The sequence below is a fragment of the Notechis scutatus genome, chromosome 1, assembly GCF_049901735.1.
Source record: "Notechis scutatus isolate UNSWTSFEM ecotype Mainland chromosome 1, rNotScu1.2, whole genome shotgun sequence".
Lineage (NCBI taxonomy): Eukaryota > Metazoa > Chordata > Lepidosauria > Squamata > Elapidae > Notechis > Notechis scutatus.
Window position 1 is genome coordinate 95,675,345 of NC_142009.1, and position 20,722 is coordinate 95,696,066.

Here is a 20,722-nt window from a genome sequence, read left to right on the forward strand (position 1 = left end):
TTTAAGTTTGTAGTGTTAAATGAACACATCTTCTGGAATACACATCAATGAAATAAGGAGAAAAGCTTCTTGAGAAGATATGATAAGGTCATACTATATATTTTAAAAATCCATGGTTGACTTGAACTTGGCAACCTAAAGAAATGTTTAGTAGAATGTTTCATTCTTATGATTTTCAATGGGTCACTGAAATTTTCTCTTCATATTTGAAGAAGATGAAAAATTAAAAAGGCAAATAGGAAAAGAGGCATTTTGACTTATTATAATTTTATAAATTCCAGACTTGTAATGAGATTAAAGTTGCATTGAATGCATTGAAAAGAATGTTCAGATTAGATACATTTCTTTATGGCAAAATTAGCCAAACTCTATATAACAAGAATAAGACCATGATCATGCATGGAATAGGAAAAAGGAAACATTATCCTATTAATACTTGCTACAGAATAAGGATTTGCCTGACAATTATTTTAGCAAGAATCTGTAACAAGAGACTCTATCAAAACCAGGCAGGGTTAGGGGGATAGGAATAGAAACTTGGCTTTCTGTGCGAGCAAGGAAAGAAAAAATAATGAAATCACCCTGTAACAGGAAATGAGAGAAGATAATGATGCACCAAGATCAGGGTATTAAAACCCAACATATGTCATATGACAAGGCTTTTCTTGAAGGCAACTACTAATGTTTCCTTCAAAGGGAAGAAAATTATTATATGTCTTCTCCAACAATAAAAGCCTGTTTCAGAATTACGGGATTTTTTTTTTTAGTCTTAAACTTTTTGTCCTGTATTTTTCCTGCTCACACCTTGGTTGACATCATTGGAAATATGAGGGGTTGGTTGAGCTCATAGCTCAGTTACCCCAACCTTTATAACTGATTGAGATGAAACTGAAAAAAAAAAAAATAGGAGACAATGTATCTGTATCTTTAAGCTGACAGGATTTCTAATCGGAAAGAAGCTGGCTCCTCACAAGGAGAAAAATAAGCTAGAACTGAAGAAGCTTCTTGGATGAGAAGTAAAATATTTTTTTCAAAGGAAAAAAACCCAAAAAAGTCCAGTTGCCTCTTGAAAAAGCAACTTTGGGACATTCATTTTGTATGCATATATGGTAAACAAAGATAAAACATATCTAAGCCAAACATTTTTCCCAAGCTCAACTCAATTAGAGCACTCTTAATTAATGAAATGTTTGAGGATAAGATGTCAAACCCAAATTAAACCATTATTTATTGCCTGAATTTACAAATTGCTTGCAATATCATGGTGAAATATTAATTATAAGCCTATAAGAAGAGTGCTAGCACTGGACTTAATTAAGTGGTCAGAGACAGTATAAGTAATAAGAAGTAATATGTTACATAACTGGCATTTTGGAAAGCTTTTAAGTGGTATTGCATGATTTCCTTTCTTATGTTATGATTATCTCTGCTATATTTAATAGGCTTAAAAGGTAATCCTCGACTTACGATCATAATTGAGCCCAACATTTCTGTTGCTAAGTGAGACAGTTGTTAAGTGAATTTTGCCTCATTTTGCAACCTTTCTTGCCAAAGTTGTTAAGTGAATCACTGTTGTTAATTTAGTAACACAGTTATTTAGTGACTCTGGCTTTCCCATTGAAAGCCCTTTGCGTGTCAGAAGGTTGCAAATGGTGACCACATGACCCCAGAACACTGCAACCATCATAAAAATGAGTGAGTTGCCAAATGTCTGAATTCTGATCACAGGAGGACCACGGGAATGCTGCAATGATTGTGTAAAAAACGGTCATTAGTCACTTTTTCCAGTGCCATTGTAACTTTGAAGAGACACTGCATGAACTCTTCTGTGTTGAGGACTACCTGTAATGCAGTCTTCTTTTGGTTAGAAGTTGTTACATTGGAAGAGCACCAATACTTTATTTATGAATAAAATAAAATAAGAATGTTAACCAAGTGATGTTCCGAAGTTAAGTCTCAGCCTTAGCAATAATCCTGGGATTCACCTTTCTTGAATAACCAGCTTTACCTGCTCATCTCTTTCTAATTCACTGTTTTCAGTTTGTTACTGAATTGCCAGTTATGCAAAAAGTGTCTCAGCGTGTAACATAATTGATTACAAAACAAAATGACATATATTCTGATAGGTAGATCAGGTTTAAAGTCTCCTTTGTGATGATCTACCATCCTATAACCATACCTCAGCGTTACTAAAGACTGTGTGCAGGAAGATTCACTACTTCTTGCCTGTTCTTGTGTATCCAGATAAACTCTAGCCAAATTGATATTTTCCTGACTATATGTTGAAAGGATGAGCTCTGCCAATGAAGGGGAGCATTTATTTGTATTATTTTCGTCAGGTAAGGATTCAACACTTACCTGGCAATGCTCTTTCCAGCAAATATAATTTAGATTAAAAAAGAAAAAGAAATCTACTTGCTCCTGGCCTGGGTTACATAGGAGTAAATAGGTAAAAATAATGGTTTCCCTGTCCAGTCATAGTCAACTCTAGGGCACGGTGCTCATCTCCATTTCTTGGCTGAGAGAGCCAATGTTGTCCAAATACATTTTCTGTGATCATGTGACCAGCATGGCTATATGCCAAAGGTGCACGGAACTCTGTTACCTTCCCACCACAGTGGTACCTATTAACCTATTTGCATTTGCATGCTTTCAAACTGCTAGCTGAGCAGGAGCTGGGCAAGTAATGGGAGTTTACTCCGTTATGCAGAGCTCAGGTCTTGAATGGGTTGTAAGCTCTCCAGCTGGCAATTGTTTATAACCACCGAGCCATTGCACCTAAGAGAATCACATACATTATTATTTATTAATTTTGGGGGTGATGTGAATGCTAATTAGCTGCTATATAAATCTGGCTTTGGAACGGCAGTGCTGGTTGTGACAGATTTCCATCATCTATGGTCATCTCTCATTACAATCCTGAATCTTTTGAAGGTCCACATCTTTTGGGGCTGTTACATTCAGCAAAACTTTCCTTCTATAATGCTTCTTAATAATTTTTTTAAAAAATAATTGATTTCATTATTATTCCAGTGAAATATTCAGAGGTTATTGACAAATCTCACAGTTAAATATCTGAGCGGGTAAATTATGAATTCAATATCAAGATTAAGAGTGATTATTCCTTTTGAATTTTACCATCAGTGAGGCAAAGGACAGGTATCAGGGTCTGAAATTAAACACAAATGCACTAGCAGGTGAACATAAATTCTGTTCAGCTTCACCTTCACTAGTATACATATTCATTCATGCTTCCATAAATGTCAAAAAACATTACTCATCTATGGATACATCAACTTAAAGCAAAAACATCCATTTCCCTGGGCATGTACATATGACTAGGAGGCCTACTGGTGATCTCAGATGTGTTGGTAGTATTTTCCTCACACTCCTGATGGTGGGGGATACATTGGGCAGAAAGGAAAACAGAGAAGGGCTTCCTAGGGTGTAGAGTTTGTGTTTGAGGCACAACTGTAGGCGACTAGGCTGTGGGTTATCCATCTATGAACTGTAAAATTAACTACAGATTTTTATTTTTGCTCCCACAGCATTCTGTGCATCACCAGATTAGATCTGGAGGATTAAGGAATTTTCCAGAACAGGATGGAAGTTCAGTTATAGAAGCAGAATACATATCAATCCGAATGTATTTTATCTATGTTTGAAAAATCATATCATTTCCATTTCTTTCACATATTTTTACAGCCAAAAACTAAATTTCCCTGAGGAAATTGTTCTGTTTGCATTTTTTCACTTTGGAATAGATAATGGAATACTTCTCCAGTGTGAAAATTTAGAAAATTTGGCTTTTATCTAGGAAGAATCATGTTGTTTATTCTGAGGAGGGAAAATATGCAAGTTAAAGAAAAAGTCCACAGAGTGAGTTTCATGTTAAGATTTTATTTAAAATAAAAGATACACTTGTTGGATGTATGCATTTCTCTGCTTTTCCTTACCGTGCTGTAAGTCCAGTGAGAATCTGTACAGTCATTTGTTATTCCTGAGCAGAAACATGCCTCACAGCCCTGGGGGTTGTCTTGTTGCAAGTTAAAGAAGCCGGCTTTACAGCGATCACAGTTCTTTCCTTCAACATAAACCTAGGAATTCACAGGACAATATTAGATTTTCTGTCATGCAGGAGAAGTAAATCTAGCTGCCTCTTCTTGCTTTTGCTTTGTTTAATGTGATATGCATATGTCTAATGACATATTTCTATGAATAGAGAACATATAAAAAAAACTTCCAAATTTTATCTCAGAGGACACATAGTGGTCCAGCCACCATTTTCTAATTAACTATTTTTCTGATTGGTCTAAGTGCAGTAGGAGAACACTATTACCACATTCAACATAATGACCAACATAGGGATATTTGGTTTGGATAGAACTAAATTTATTGTGAAGCACGAAGTCACAATTCTAGTCCTTTGTAGTGTACATAAACTACAGCTGTATCCCAGTGTTTTTCCAGGTGTGTTAAGAATTCTCAGCCAAAGCTACTTGGCACCAAGCAGTGGAAAACTGAATATACACAGTGTAGGAACTATCCTGCTACATTGATTTATTTCATTTTCAAAAATGTGTGGGCTCTGCTTTCATTTGACTTCTGCTAAAAACAATTGCAGACCATTTCCAATAATCCATTCCTTGTTCTATAATCTGCAAATGTTTTTAAAAAGGAAAAAAAAAAGATAATAGGACCATAACACTCTACTGTCTAGCTTCACTATGGCAACCTGCTTTTATATATGTTGCTTGCACTGAAATGCAAAGGGTTAAATATGTATGTGTGGTATATGTGTGTGTGTGTGTGTGTGTGTATGCATATTTGTATGTATGTGTGTATATATATATGCATATTTGTACATGTAGGTCTAGGTGTGTTCGGGTCTTTTCCCGTGTAAGATTAAGAGTATCTTGGTGATGTTTCGGCGAGGTTCCACTCGCTATCCTCAGGCTGGTGCTTTCTGCTTTGTGCCAGTGCAAGCAGAATACAATACACATTTGTGTATATATATATATATACAAATGTGTATATGTACACACACACACACACACACACACACACACACACACACACACACACACACACACATATATATATATATATATATATATATATATATATATATATATATATATATATATATATATATATATATATAGAGAGAGAGAGAGAGAGAGAAAGAGAGAGAGAGAGATGCTAGTGCAGTTTTTTTTCCTCAATGCAAAATATGGGATATAACTCCTTCTTGTTCTGGTCTCAATCTGGATCACAGTTTTTATGCCGTAATGTCACTCTACCCTCCAATTCAGCCAAGAAAGGGTTATTTTAGAAAGATGTTCATCAAAAATTCTGTGCACATTATTATAATTTCTGCAGTATGGTATGCCAAATATAGTTGACTGCAGACCAGTGAAGTCTGACACTTTTACGGAAATCATGATTCTCCAGCTATAGCCAGCATTGTGATTCTCTACTGATACACATCTATCAAAAATAATTCACTTGCCTTCCAGCTAAAGAATTGGATAAATGTACTGAAGCAAACCTAAAAGTAATTTCTGAACTGTACAATTTCTCATAAAAGAAAAGCAACTGAGGAAAGAAAAAAAAAGAATTTTAAATAAAAAGAGGAAAGGAGAATATCAGGACAGAGGGTATATACTATTATAACTTTCTAATCTTTTTGACAGATCCCTTATTAAGAGATATCAATGAACAGTACAATTTTTTAAATTAAAATAGACACAACCAACTTCAAGAAACAAATAAAAAAATATTCCTGAATTGGAAGTAAAGGATGAACACAAGGTTCACCAGTAGTTATGAGAAATCATTGTAGAAGCCTCCTTGAGTTAGTTTCTTTTTTGTGAAGTTGACCTGTTCTCATGCTGCTTATTTGTGCTTATTATAAAGAAAGAGGATATGTCTGAGACAGAACAATGTTATTCATTTTATCTCAAAGCTCTTGTCTCATTCTTGCTTATTTAACATTCCTATGCCTGTTTTAGTAGTGCCATAAAAAAGGGGGAGGGAGAGGAAGGAAATCTGGAAGAGCAGTGCAGCAGTTTGAAAGCAAAAGTACATTCCAACTCTTATCTTTACAAGATTGTAACTAAAATACCAGAGCTTTTGCCCACGAATATATTTAATTGGAGAATGTGAATAATGGCACCCAGACCGTGAATGTGCTCAATTGGAGAATCTGGTTTATGAGACACCCAGGGGGGAGGTGGGGAAACAGGATCACAGGTGACTGTAAATTACGTATGCCAGTGTTGGCTTCATACGGATCATGCCAGTATGTCACCTCTAATAAATCCTTTGAAATTTTTTGAAGTTTAGCTTGAGAATCATGATTTAATTAGGGCGATTGCTGGAATCCTTTTGTTTATTTCAATTCTTTATTGGGTCACCCATCTACCAAATAAATTGTGGGAGGTGAATAGAGACAAACCACAAAATCATAAAATATGTAAGAAAATAAAATTGAGACTCCTAAAATAAAAAAAAATCTCACTAGAAAGAGGGACACCAGCATCCATTTCAGATTAACAACCTGGGCCAAGTGGGTGGGGAACAGCCAGAACTTCATAGCTTTTCAGAAGACCCAGCAGGGTTGGGCTCTTTGGGGAAATAGGGCTGAAATGAGGGGAACCTTGGATTCTCCGAATGACAAAGCTCTGTCCACAAGGTTTGAGAGCTACAAAAATGCATCATAATTAATTCTCCGATCTGAAATCAGAGCACTCCCTTTCTTTAACCTCAGATAGGAAAAATGAATCAGCATCTTCATCAGCCGTAGTAAACCCTGGAATATCTTCTGTGGCATCTTAACTTCCAAACAGCTGCAATGTTGGAAAACATGCATAGATTGTATACTTCCTGAAATTAATTTTAACCCACATTTTGATTTTAAGAGGAAATTATGAGCATCCTATTTGTACAAAAACACCTGTCTATGTTATTTTATATTGCCCTTATTACAAAGATCTAACTGCAGCTAATAACACTCCATCTAGTCAAATTTCCAAGCTATCCAGATCCATCAATTGTTGCTATTCTAACTAATATGTGATTTCATCTTTTGTAATTATTCTACTATTTGTAAAATACACCATAGTCCTAACATACTAGAAAAGCACCTGAGTAGAAATGCATTAAAGGCTTTTTCTGATTTAAGTTAACCATGGCCCATACGAGACTATTCTTATTCATATTGTTTTGTCCTCATGATAAAGTTGCCCATCTATATCCTATCTTTTTTTCCAAGAGCTCAAAGCAAATTACAAAAAGATTTCTCTTCATTTCATCCCATCAACAACCAAGTAAAAGTGAATGTTTCTATAGAACACATAGACACAAATCTGGGTCTCCCTGATGCTAATCAAACATTATTTATGTATTCACTTATTTTTTAAGAAGCTTATATGACCACAAATCTTATTTATAAGTTTTGGGCATCTCACAAAAATAGCTATGAAAAACAACAGTAAAGCAACCTGTGTCAACAGGCTTCAGTATCTCAAAGAAAAGGTGAATTGATGAGATGGCTATATTACCTGCCACACCAAAGATTCTGTCTCCTACTCTTTTAAAAAATATTAATGTTAGTTTGTTCGCTTGTTGTTAAATTATGCTATGTTTAGATATGGTTCACTGTAAGGCTCATGTTTTATTGTGTGCCACTCAGAGCCATATTTCTGAGATCGGCGATTATATAAATATGACAAATTAATTAATAAGTAAAACATCAGAGAAAAACAATTCTAAGTGTCCCAGATTCATTCCCCCATACATATTTCCTGAGCTTTAGGCTCTCACTAGCCCAATGCTCAGGGGAAGACCCAGTTCTTCAAGGTTTTAAGGGAAGAGATTTGGGGGAGGGGCTATTAGGAACAATTTATTTCTGTTTTGAGTTTTTATATCAGTATTTAGATGCCCCTAAACAAATGAAATAATGAAAAACAATGATGTTATATAAACATTCCAGTGCTATTTTTTTTTTTTCATAAAGCCATTATTTGGAAAAGAAATCTGCTTTAACAAGAATAACTCACTAAGTGATTACTTCACATTAAAACATCAAATCCACATTGGAAGAACTTCAAGGAATAGTGTCATGGCATTTTGATGCCACGACACCTCCAGAAGTATTTACAACAAAGAGAATATGTTACAGATGAAAAGTTTAAACTCACTAAATGTTGAAAAAAGGAGAAAATGAAATACATACCTTGCACCTGCAAGGTCCTTCACAAGGATCATCATTCAAGCTGCCTTTCAGAGAGCAATTGCAGGGCACACAGTAAGGAAAGTTTTTGTAGCCCAATGCACACCAATCACATCTCTCTCCTCCAAAACCTGGCTTACAGTGACAAGATCCAGGGTGCATACCTGCAGCACAATCAAGGCGGCAACAAGCTCAGTATTATTAATGCAGTGGAAACTGAAAACTGAATGAGTTCTAACTAGGAAAGTTATCTAAGTGTGGAAAATCATGATCAAAATCAGATTCATTTCCATCAATGTTTAATTGGGTGGCAGGGTACCTCCTCAAAAGATGATGTTGATAACCGGCAATAAAAATAATTGAATTTCTGGCATTTGGCAGGTTAACCAAAGTTTACTCAATAAAAGGGGTGCTAGGCTCCAGCAATGGTACTGATAATAAAGAGAAATAATTACTGACATAGGAAATGTTAGAAACAATGGTGACATCATTTTCCCCCCTACCCTGTTGGATAGTACAAGCAACTTATAAGTATGGTTCCTGTCATATGTAATCTTATAGACATTGTGCCTGCTATCTGCATTGTGAGGCAACGTTCCCTGGTTCCAGGGGTGGGATTCTACCAGTTCACACCTATTCGGTTGTTAACATTTTAAGCAGTTCGGAGAACTGGTTGTTAGAAGAAATTACTGGCCTAATCCTGTAAGGAAGGCAGGAAGGAAACATTCTGGTGTTGCTTACAGAAACTGCCTCTCCGTTAAGCCTTATTACATTCTTGGCAGAACTAGACTTCCTGTCACAGGAACATCTCTGGAATTTTTTTCCCCTCCTTTGCTGGTACTTTCCTTGTGTGGAGTGACTATTGAAAAAAGTGACTTATGACCGTTTTTAACATGACTATTGCAGTATCCCCACAGTCATGAGAGGCTAGGCAAGAAGATGCGTGCCTCGATGTGAGTGATGTTGAGCTGGCCAAGCCCAGCCAGTAACATGACCACCAAGCCACCCAGTGACATGACCACCAAGCCACGTCCACCAACTAAGCCACACCAACAGAACCAGTTGTTAAAAAATTTGAATCCCACCCCTGCCTGGTTCCCATACTGCTTGTTCACATTTTGTGTCAGATCAAGTGTAGTGTGCTCTACCTGAGTCTTTTCCTCTCAAAAAAAAATAAAAAGCAGTAAGGCTACCTTCCTACATCTTGGAAGACCTAGGTCAATGCCACCATGTTCTAACTATAAGCATGAACATGAACATACCTGAATTTTGATTTATTTTTCCTTTAGTGCAGTGTAGTCATGTGAGTTTCTTGTTAACTGCAGTGTAAACTTTTATCAGCATAAAAATAGTGTTTAGTTTCTTGGCAGAGTGGGGGGGGCAGTGGGAAATTGATGCAGCAGAAGACCAGAGGTGGTATTCAGCAGGTTCTGACCAGTTCTGGAGAACTGGTAGTGGAAATTTGGAGTAGTTCAGAGAACCGGCAAATACCACCTCTGACTGGAGATTTTACAGTATCCTTCTCCTGCCATGCCCACCAAGCCACGCCCACAAAACCAGTAGTAAAATTTTTTGAATCCCACCACTGTAGAACACATACAGTAAATGATTCAGGCAGTACAAGATCAAAGTTTTTTATCCAGGGAAAATACCTAAATGCCTGTGTTTATCTATAAAACTAGGTCCTGGGCAGTCTATGGATTCTGATTCTATTAAAAAAAAAACCTTCTGCAAACGTGATAATGGACTCCTTTCTTTATTGCAGCGATAATGGGACTGATAAAGAACATAACACGATCCTAGAGTACTTTGCTGCCATTATAACTACATCCCACAATCCTTTGCATTAATGCACAGAAAGACATGAGGTTTAAACTTTAAGTTGACAAAAAGCCACTCAGTGTCATCCCATCCCATTATCCTCCAAGAACAAAGTGTTCTTATTCCCCTTGGGGTAATAATTCAGAATTTTTTTCCCCTTCAAATACACACTTTTCCTTACTGAAAACTGCAAGCATTAACACAGTCAATTTCAATACACCTAATATGCAATCATACTGATCTGCAAATATGTCAGGAACATCTATTGTCAAAATAAATGCATTTTCTAGCCTTTCCTTCAAATAAGGACTAACTTTTTCCAGGTGATTTAGATTCAGTCAAATTGGGATCTTGGTGTTGTTTTAGGGTATATGTTATGAGCAACTAACATTTATCCTTACTTCCTTTAAGCAGTTTGTAAGATTGATTCATTATTAGACAGTGTTGCTTCTTCTAGTTTATCAGGTTGATAATAGAACATTTAACTCTCCCTTACTTTAATAAAGAAGGGTTTCTGCAAATAAATAAATGAGTTTTTATTAGTTACTAAACCTAAATATTTCATTCTCCCTTAAAATAAAACCATATTGTACATCTTCAGACTAGCAGAAGGACATTGACCTCATGTGTTAAAAGAAAACTTTTTATGCAATATATTTATCAATTTCTTGCTTCTTTTGGACGTTTAACTTGTAAGTCTTTGGTGTATCTTTTAAAAAATGTCTTAATATATTCACCATTGTGGTAATATCAAAAAGATAATAGAATTAATACTATTCTATTCAATCTGCCTTATAGGAAAAAAATCCTTGTGAGGTCTGTTGTATTCTCATCTCATCTCATCTAATCTAATCCTAGCAACAACCAATCCTAAAAAAATGTTGTCAGCTGTTGTATAAACTGTATTCAGTTATCAGAAACTGCCGTTAGATATTACTAAGACTACAATGCAATTTTACATAGTTTATAATGTGTCATTTCATAAATGGTCTTATTTTGGTTTTCAAGTGCAAATAAGAATGGAGAAAATAATATTGGGGATGTGAATTAGGTCTAATTACCATCTCAAGAGAAGGAACCTTGCTCTTGGCAAAATGATTAAAAAAATCTTTCAGAATGATGTAAATGTACAGTTCAGATGTACAGCTATTTTTAGAAGACCATTGTGGACTGCACACCAGGGAAAATATATATATTTTTAATGTTTTCATAGAAGTTCACAACAATAACTTTCCAAAAAAAGAGAGAAAAGGAAGAAAAATTAAAAGTCCATTGGGAAAAAAAATCCTGCCTTCATTTGCGAATGTCACAACATAGCAATACCAAAAAGAAAACATGAGAGACAACAGCTTGGGTCTCTGAGGGGAAGCTCTGCAGGAACAGAGGCAACTAGATTTCAAAAGATGATGTTTATCAGAGAAATAGCTTACTGAAAAGAAGCTACTGCTTAACATTAATTTGGAAGATGTGGGACATAAAGTTTAATATCAGTCAAGCATCTCACCTCCTGTAGCTTGCTTTTCATCCTTGACACAAGTGCCATCTAAAGAGCCCACAGAATAACACTGACACGGCTGACATGGTTGGTGATCATTTGGATGAACCTATGGAAGTAAAAACAAAGCAATGAAGTGATCTACTGGTCCTCCTATCATGTCACTTGTCTTAACCTAATTTGGAAGCTTAAGCACTATCCTTCCCTTTATTGCAAGCTGGGGAGATTCCATGATTACTTTTCCTATTGATGGTTGCAATAATGTAACATGGATTTACTGACCAAAATTTAGATTTACACATTTACATCTTCATCCATGCAAAATAATAGCAGAAGGTTCTGTTCTTTCATTGTGTTTCTTCATACCAACACAAATTCCTTTTAAATTCCCATTTTAGGTTTTCCCATTTTGAAAAGGAACTAGTAGGTAGAGAGACTAGAATAAATACAGCTCAGAGTGCTATTTTCTTTTCATTTAATATGGTAGCATCGGAAATGATGTCTTGGAATTCAGAGAACAGAATTATGGATCCTTTACCCCTTTTGGCCTGAAGTATCCATCAATGCATGTTTCACAATTGAAGCCCGCAGTGTTCTGGGTACAGTTAATGCATATTCCGCCTCCAAGGTATTCTCCATGGATATTCAAACTCTGCTTTCTGTCTGCCACCGTCTGGTCATAATAACATTCTTCTGCCTTCCCATGGCAGTTGCAAGCTAAAGAGCGGAAGTATATTAACAAGCATCACATCAGTCTGCACTCATGTAAAAACATTTTTTTGCAGGAATTAACAATATTCTTTCAATGTTTTGATCCTAGTCCACCAGAAAGTTTCAGCTATTTGAATTTAATAAGTGGCCATTCACATATTATGTTGAGGAATTCATCATAGTATTATTACCTTTCCAAATCATGTTAAGGAAGAATCTTCTGTGCCTTTTCCAGACTTGGTCCTCTGACAATGCCAAAGTACCATTTAAAAAAATCTATATAGACTTCCAATATTTTGTAAGTTAACTAAGTTGTTGAAAAAAATGTATTACACAGAAGGCTATTATTAATGGGAATGATTCTAGTACTTCAGAATGACTAATTATGGTTGAACCCTTTTAAAATTCTGTGCTAAAATGATGATAGCATCTCATTTATTCTGACCAGTTATACATTATTATGAACTACAATTGTTTTTAAGCTTATACCATGAGAAAGTTTTTAAGATGCTAAGACTATCTTGTTTATAACAACATGCTAATATTAAAAATTGTCATTCACTATTAGTTCTAAGTTATTTTAGGAACTTGCATTGCATTGTATTAACAAAAAAATAAAAATAAACAGATCTAAAGGAATGCAATTCAAGAATATTAACCACTAATTGGATCCACTATTTTGAATGCAAATCGATATTTAATTTATCCGATTGAAACAAAAGTATTGCACATGTTACAGTTACACTAATCTTCAATAAATATACATTTCCACAGTAGCTACAAACATGATAACCTGTTCATCATCAAATATGTGTAGTTAACTTGATTTTATTATCTGATACAATTATAATTTAGAATGTTTATTTCTAATTTCAGTTTGTTTTTTCCACTAAGAACCACAGAGAAAATTACATAGCATTTTTCCAGTTTCTCATCCAAATGGCATGGAGAACTAGATGTGACTATATCACAATGAATATATATTGGTAAGACTTTTTGTTTTGATTTATGTTATAAATCACATCCATTGAATCACATCCATCTATTACCTTCACATTCATGTTTTACAAGGAAAGTCCCAGCTTGCCATGGTCTCTGATTAAATCCAGGACAACACCGATCACAGCTTTCTCCACAAGTATTATGTTCACATGCACAAGAAGATCTCTGTTGGCATGGAATGGGATGAGATGGGAGGGGATAAAGTGAGGTAGGGTGAGGTGGGTGGGATGAAATTAGAGAAGACGGATAGGATAGGATATATTAAAATGTTAAAAAAAGTTGGGCAATCAGAAAAAGTTGGGCAATCAGAAAAAAAAAGTTGGGCAATCAGAAAATATAAAGCAGTGCCTTGGTAACATACTGGATGAAACCATGATATGAAAGCAGACTATGATTCTGTCAAAATAGCTAACAGTTCAACAGATTACATAGTTCTGTCTTATCCTTCTCTCTCTCAATTTCTTCCAGGAAAGAAGTAGATTTTTCAGCAGTGGAATGGCAAATTATGATACAACCGATACAAAATAAATGTTTTATATATATATATATATATATATATATATATATATATATATATATATATATATATATATATATATATATATATATATATATATGTGGATCTTTGGTTATTCGGGTTTTCTCCCGCGTAAGATTCAAAGTATCTAGGCAACGTTTCGGCGAGGTCCCACTCGCCATCTTCAGGCTGGTGCTTTCGGCTTAGTGCCAGTGCAAGCAGCTTGCACGCATTAGTAAGGTACTACACAGACATCACATCAGGACTGCCTTCAAAACAGACAGAAAAATAGCAGCCATCCTTAGCAACCCCAAAGATAAAATTGACCTGGAAAACCAAGGCATATACGAAGTCCCCTGTGCATCATGCCCGGCCACATACATTGGACAGACTAATAGAAGAATAAGCACCCGCCTGGATGAACACAAAAATGCAGTCAAAAAGCTGGAACACACTTCCTCACTAGTCCAACACATGGAAGCCACAGGTCATAGCATCAACTTCAATGGCACCAAAACCCTGGCCACTATAGAAAACCCTAATCACAGAATCATCAGAGAAGCCATAGAGATTGAAAAAAGACCAGAAAGCATGAACAGAAGAGATGATTCCACCAGGCTGTCAATCATTTGGAAGCCTGCACTCACAAACAAAAAAATCTCCACACCACAAGCCAGGCAAACACCTGGGCACAAACAGATCCCCCCTGATACCTCCAGCTCAAACACACCCCAACCAGGCACCCAGATGAAACCCAGCTTCCTAACTAATGATAGCCGTCCATTTACCCGAAGCCAAGCTGCACTAAAGGCCTCCATTAAAGCAACACAATGCTGCCAGCCAATCAAGATACAAAAAGAGCCAAAAAACAGACAGAAGATATTAGAGACACCAATCAAGCAGAACACAGCAAACTCCGAGACCAATAAACACAGACCAAGACTCCCAACCAATCAGGATGAAGAAAAAACCATTCTGGCACAGCAATAGGCTGCCCCAAATTCAAATCTGAAACTACTGTAAAAGTCTGACTCACAGACGGACACAATACAGAAGCCTGATGATGGCAGATGAGATTCTGCTGAAACGTTGCTACAACTTTAAAAGAACTACAATGACGTGGGAAAATACCCGAACCAAGCCGAACACCATACATGTAAGTACCCGCGAAAACTTAAGAAAACATATATATATATATATATATATATATATATATATATATATATATATATATATATATATATATATATATATATATATATACATACATACATATATACATACAGATATACAGATATACAGATACATACATATATATATATTTGTTTTCTGAGGTTTTCGCGGGTATTTGTATGTGGATCTTTGGTTATTCAGGTTTTCTCCCGCATAAAATTGGAAGTATCCTGGCGACGTTTCGACGAAATCTCATTCATCATCTTCAGGCTTGTGTCTTCGGCTTTGTGCTTACTCCGAGAAGCACAAAGCCCAAGACACAAGCCTGAAGATGATGAATGAGATTTTGTCGAAACGTCACCAGGATACTTCCAATTTTACGCAGGAGAAAACCCAAATAAGCAAAGATCCATATAGATAGATAGATAGATAGATAGATAGATAGATAGATAGATAGATAGATAGATAGATAGATAGATAGATAGATCCATATATATACCGTGTTTCTCATATAATAAGGCTGGGTCTTATTTTTTTTTTGAGGCCCGAAAAAATGGCTAGGCTGTCTTTTCGGGGGTGACTTAATTCCACCCCCCTTGCATCTTCGGGCGGGCGGGCGGCGATGGCTTGGATGTTGACCTCGGCGTTGGTGGAGCACTTCGTATTGGGGTCGACGCAGGCAGCACCATATCAGGGTGTGCAGCAAAAGTACTTCCTTACGGCAAGCTCTCCCACCATTCCCCCCCCCCCCATTTCACATGTTTTAATATAGGCCTTAATTTGGGGGGAGGGGCTTAATTTAATTTCATGCCTATAAAACATGCTGGGACTTCCTATTGGGGGAGGCCGTATTGTTGGAGAAACAGGGTATATGTGTGTGTATGTGTGTGTTTTCTTAAGTTTTCACGGGTAGTTACATGTATGGTATTCAGCTTTGTTCAGGTATTTTCCCACGTCATTATAGTTGTGCTTTTAAAGTTGTAGCAACGTTTCGGCAGAATCTCATCTGCCATCATCAGGCTTCTGTATAGTGTTCGTCTACAGAAGCCTGGATTCTGCTGAAACGTTGCTACAACTTTAAAAGCGCAACTATAATGACGTGGGAAAATACCCAAACAAAGCTGAATACCATACATATAAATACCCGCGAAAACTTAAGAAAACATAGATAGATATAGATATAGATATAGATATAGATATAGATATAGATATAGATACAGATACAGATACATATACATATACATATACATATACATATACATATACATATACATACATACATAACATACATACATATATATATACATATATATATATATATATATATATATATATATATATATATGCAAATAAATAAGCTGAGGTTTTAGACAAACACAGACAAATCTAGAGAAGAATTAGATGCTAATATATTTTCTAATGGTTTATTGCTGGGCAGCCAACTTACTTTTGGTTCTAAATATTTCACGATTGGTGGAGTAATCCAATAGGAATTGACTCTCACATTTCCATTATGATGATATCAATTATCAAGGAATCCTGAAAATCTCAGGTCACTTAGATCTATTAGCAAATGTTTTCCACAAAGTTCTTTCCACATGGTACACCAGATAAATTAAATTTTCTTTATGCAATAACCTTCCCAGTTTTTCTATTCAAAGGTTTGACTAAGTATAGAACTGCTTATAATGAATAAACTGTCAGTGAAATCTAAGGTCACTTGTGCCTTTATTTCAAAGAAAGTTTCTTGGAAAAAAAAACATTTCCTTTTTTTTTTTGGGTGGGGGGGGGAGAACCTAAATCTGTTTACATCAGGCCTGCTAAAAAGGAAATATACGCTAAAGAGAAAAATAATTTTAATAAGTAATAAGTTAGGTTTTCAATACATATGATCTCAGATAAAGTGATGATTGATAGATATTTTTGAAGAAAGTGTTTAATTCTGTGCTAGTTAATTCAAGTTTGATCATCTTTTATAGCTAGAAAATATCCCTGTCTCACACACATGTATATATAGACACCAATTCTAAGAAATTATTTTAGAAAATGCAAATGCAAATAAAATTATTTTTTTTCCAGTCAATCAAGCCAGGTAATTAAGAAAGCATATGATTTCCCACCACCACCAATAATTCTCTCTGCTGATGGAAATCAGCTATCAATTAGATTGAGAAAAGCATGAGTTTTTATAATTTCCCCCACCTCTTCTCCAGATATCAGGGACTGGATAGAACACCTGGAATAGTTGTACAGGAAAGAAAATTACTAAAAGTCATATCTGTTGTAAACAGAATTAATGGAATTCGTGGTAAGGTTTCAGTCCTTTACATTTTTATTATATACTTTGCACACTTACTGTTAAACATAATACAGCGTATTTTCAAATTAAGATGATGAAAAGTGAGTGTTTTTCAAAATTTGATATGCCTGAAAAGTAACAGTTATCTCAGTCATGAGAAGTTGTATAATCAAGACAAAAGGAGATTTGTACACATGTACATTGCATATCCCTTTTTATATAAGAATAGTGTTGAAAAATACCTACATTTGTGGCTGGATTCAATGGACATGCTTTTGCATGGCCATAACAGATGCACATTCCTCCCGCTGAGATGTCTTTCACAGAATAATAATACTGAAAAGAAAATTAAAAAGAAAGATATATGTCATTATTATGTTGCAAACTGAAAATAAGAAAGTATCATTTTGGTACCTAATCAAGAGCGTTTAAAAAGATGGGAGCAAATATATGCACAAAACTCAAGAAATAAATTTACACTGTGCAGTATTTCATTACTATGAAAAATAACCCAATAATAAGGTTCTAGGTCTTTGGGTACATGAACTTATTATACTCCTTCTGCATTCCTATATGGGTTTTCCCATATCCCAAACAAGAGTATGCTGACATTAATTATGTTGAAATACTGTGGGCAAGGGAGAAATTTTCCCCAAATCTTTTTTCCTTTATAGTTTTTTATGTTGAAAATGGACTCAGTGAGTCAGGACATTGGAGATGATTCAGTAAGTTTCAGGGGAAAAAATCATCAAATATCTCCTCTTTCTTGAAAATTGTCTCTCTGTAGCTCCTACCATGTGAAGAAATCTTCTTTATATAGAATGAATATCAGGAATTATCTCCAGTCATCTCTAAAGCGAGGCAAATTAATTAATAGTGTATGTTTAAAAGTGAAACTTTACAACTGTGCCTTCAGTTGTTCATTAAATTTCACTAATCCACTGGTTAATATAAAACTTCCTGTGGCTATTAAAACATTTACTTGCATTTCTTGCATCATTTTCTTGCACAAGAGTCACGCTTTATGATCCTTTACAGTAAAAATGGCCATCAGGGATCAATAATGCATATATTTAGATGACCTGAGAATAGAGCATTCATGACCTCCAGTTCATTCATAGAGCCATATTTCTAAGAGGGATGATTTGAAGCATTATTACTGCTTTCTAAATCGTATGATTAAATTCCTCTGGCTTTCCATAAAGGCATTCAGGACAGCACTTCAAGTATTTGCTATTATTAAGATGTGCCAATCTTAGCAAAAGAAGTGAAAAGAAAATATTTTTAAAACATTGTATAAGTACTACTTTATATAACTTGGTATAAAGTGATACTTTACAACTGTGACCTGGAGCACAACAATTTTTCCAGATCTTTAAGATTGGGCAAAAACAACAAGAGAAAGATTGTCCCCTAGGTAACCAGACCTTGGTGCTACAGAGCTTTAGAGATCACAGCTAGCACCTTAAATTGCATCCAGAGGCTCATCAGTAGCCAATGCAGCATACAAAACAATAGTGCTACATGGCCCAAACAAAAAGCTTCTATAACAACTTACGCAGCAGTGCATTGGACCAGTTGTACCTTCTGATCTTCAAGAATAGATAATTTTCTGCAAAAGGTATATCAACAAGAAAATTCTATGGCAGAAAATATATCACCAACTATATTCTCAAGTTATCTACATGAAGGCACCTATATATTAACCATGGAGGAGAACAGCAAGGTTCCTCTTCTCTTCCAACACTGATTTTCTTCAGACAAATCCCAATCCTAATGATGTGTCATCAGGAAGGACACATTGGGTGCAGAGATTTATAATGGTACCTCTGTCATTAGCAGTAGTTTACAAAGAGTGGTGCTATATGGTTTGGAATAGAGTGAAATTGATTATCAGAGTGAATTGTCCATCACTGTCCCTGTTCTTGGCTTTTTGATACAAATATGATGGGAAACATGAAAAAAAAAACCTCCAAAAATATATTTCAGCCTTAAAAATTTATATATACTCATCCTGCTATTTTTCTTTAAATGAGCATATCAAAGAGAAATGACTATTTCAGAAAATTCAAAAACTGATGCTTCATTAGTAACTGATGCTTATTTCAATTCAATTCAATAAGCCTTTTGGATTCTAAGAAAAAAAAGTACTGCAAATGCACATTCTAGCATCTTTGCCAGGACTTACCCTCCTTGTGACTATTGGATCAATTTCATTGAGATCTCTGTGTGCAAGCATCATTAAATCCGCATTTAGTGTCCGTATCCTTTGAAATCTTAAGCGAATATAACGAGCTGATGTAAACTCCAATAGTGTTGGAGAAGGATCATCTGCACTTGGTCGCCCATTGATTAAGGATGTATGAATCTACAAAGTAGAAGAAATAAGGAAAATGGTTAGCTAATATTATTCACTCAAAAATGATCACATTTGCAAAGTGGATGTAGGACTCACAGTAGAGAAATAAGTATGGTTGCAAAATGTTTTTTTTTTCCCCTTTCTCATTTATATCTTTGCTTGTATTTATATCTTTGCTTGTATTTTGTGATGTTTTTCTGCTTCCTGGATCAAGGCAGGTTGTGGCCTGTATGTGAGGCATCCAGCCCATGGGCCATCAGTTTGACACCCCCATTCTACAACCTTACAGGATAATCTAATGTAGCCAATTTCAGAAAAATCTGATCTTTTTTTAATTAGGAGAAAGATAATTTTCTTTTGGAGGAGAATGTGAGAAGAAACCTTCTGGATATCCAATAAAAGATAATATATGTAGTTGAGGGTTGAACTGTGGAAGCATTGATGCTCTCTGAGCATGGTTCTTTGCTTGTAGTGTTTCATTACTTTACTAGGATACCAAGGACAAAAACACATGTCACCAATACTGGCAGGGAGAGCAAACTCCATATTCACTAGCACTGGATGATACCTAGCATAAGACCCAACCAGAAAATAAGCCCTAGCATGATTGTTCAGGATGCTCATAATATAAACCCTACCCCTAGAATAAGCCCCAGTTAAGAACAGAAGCCAGATGGATGCCTTTAGTATTATATATCCCTGAAAATAAGACCTAACTGGAAAATAAGCCCTAATGCATTTTTGGGAGCAAAGATTAATATAAGGCCTGGATATATATATTTGAAGCAAACTAGGAAAATTTTTTGGTATTTTTGACCTCTTCTATTATACACCACAGAATAAAACCTACTGTACAGTATACTTGCCTGTAAATCACAAATTGTATTTTTCCATTTTAAAAATTATGTTATATTGTGTGTGTGTGTGTGTGTGTGTGTGTGTGTGTGTGTGTGTGTATATATATATATATATATATATATATATATATATATATATATATATATATATATATATATATATATATATATATTCCTTTTACAAACCAATGTGACATATGGTATCTTCATGAACGATTTAGCAGTTTCTTTCTTATTCACAGTTTTGATATC

General features: G+C 35.3%; 1 protein-coding gene across 9 annotated transcripts in view; it reads right to left on the reverse strand.

Annotated features, from left to right (window-relative positions):
- Window positions 1-20,722, reverse strand: part of LAMA2 (laminin subunit alpha 2) — a 423,950-nt gene that overhangs the window by 268,613 nt on the left and 134,615 nt on the right. For all 9 annotated transcript variants that reach the window (XM_087972045.1, XM_087972041.1, XM_087972015.1 and 6 more), the window contains exons 5-11: window positions 19,443-19,622; window positions 17,501-17,590; window positions 13,313-13,430; window positions 12,091-12,269; window positions 11,562-11,661; window positions 8,240-8,400; window positions 3,957-4,097 (exon numbers count right to left, since the gene is read on the reverse strand). In XM_087972045.1, coding sequence (XP_087828171.1) covers window positions 3,957-4,097; window positions 8,240-8,400; window positions 11,562-11,661; window positions 12,091-12,269; window positions 13,313-13,430; window positions 17,501-17,590; window positions 19,443-19,622 — 969 coding nt within the window. The remainder of the gene's footprint in view (window positions 1-3,956; window positions 4,098-8,239; window positions 8,401-11,561; window positions 11,662-12,090; window positions 12,270-13,312; window positions 13,431-17,500; window positions 17,591-19,442; window positions 19,623-20,722) is intronic.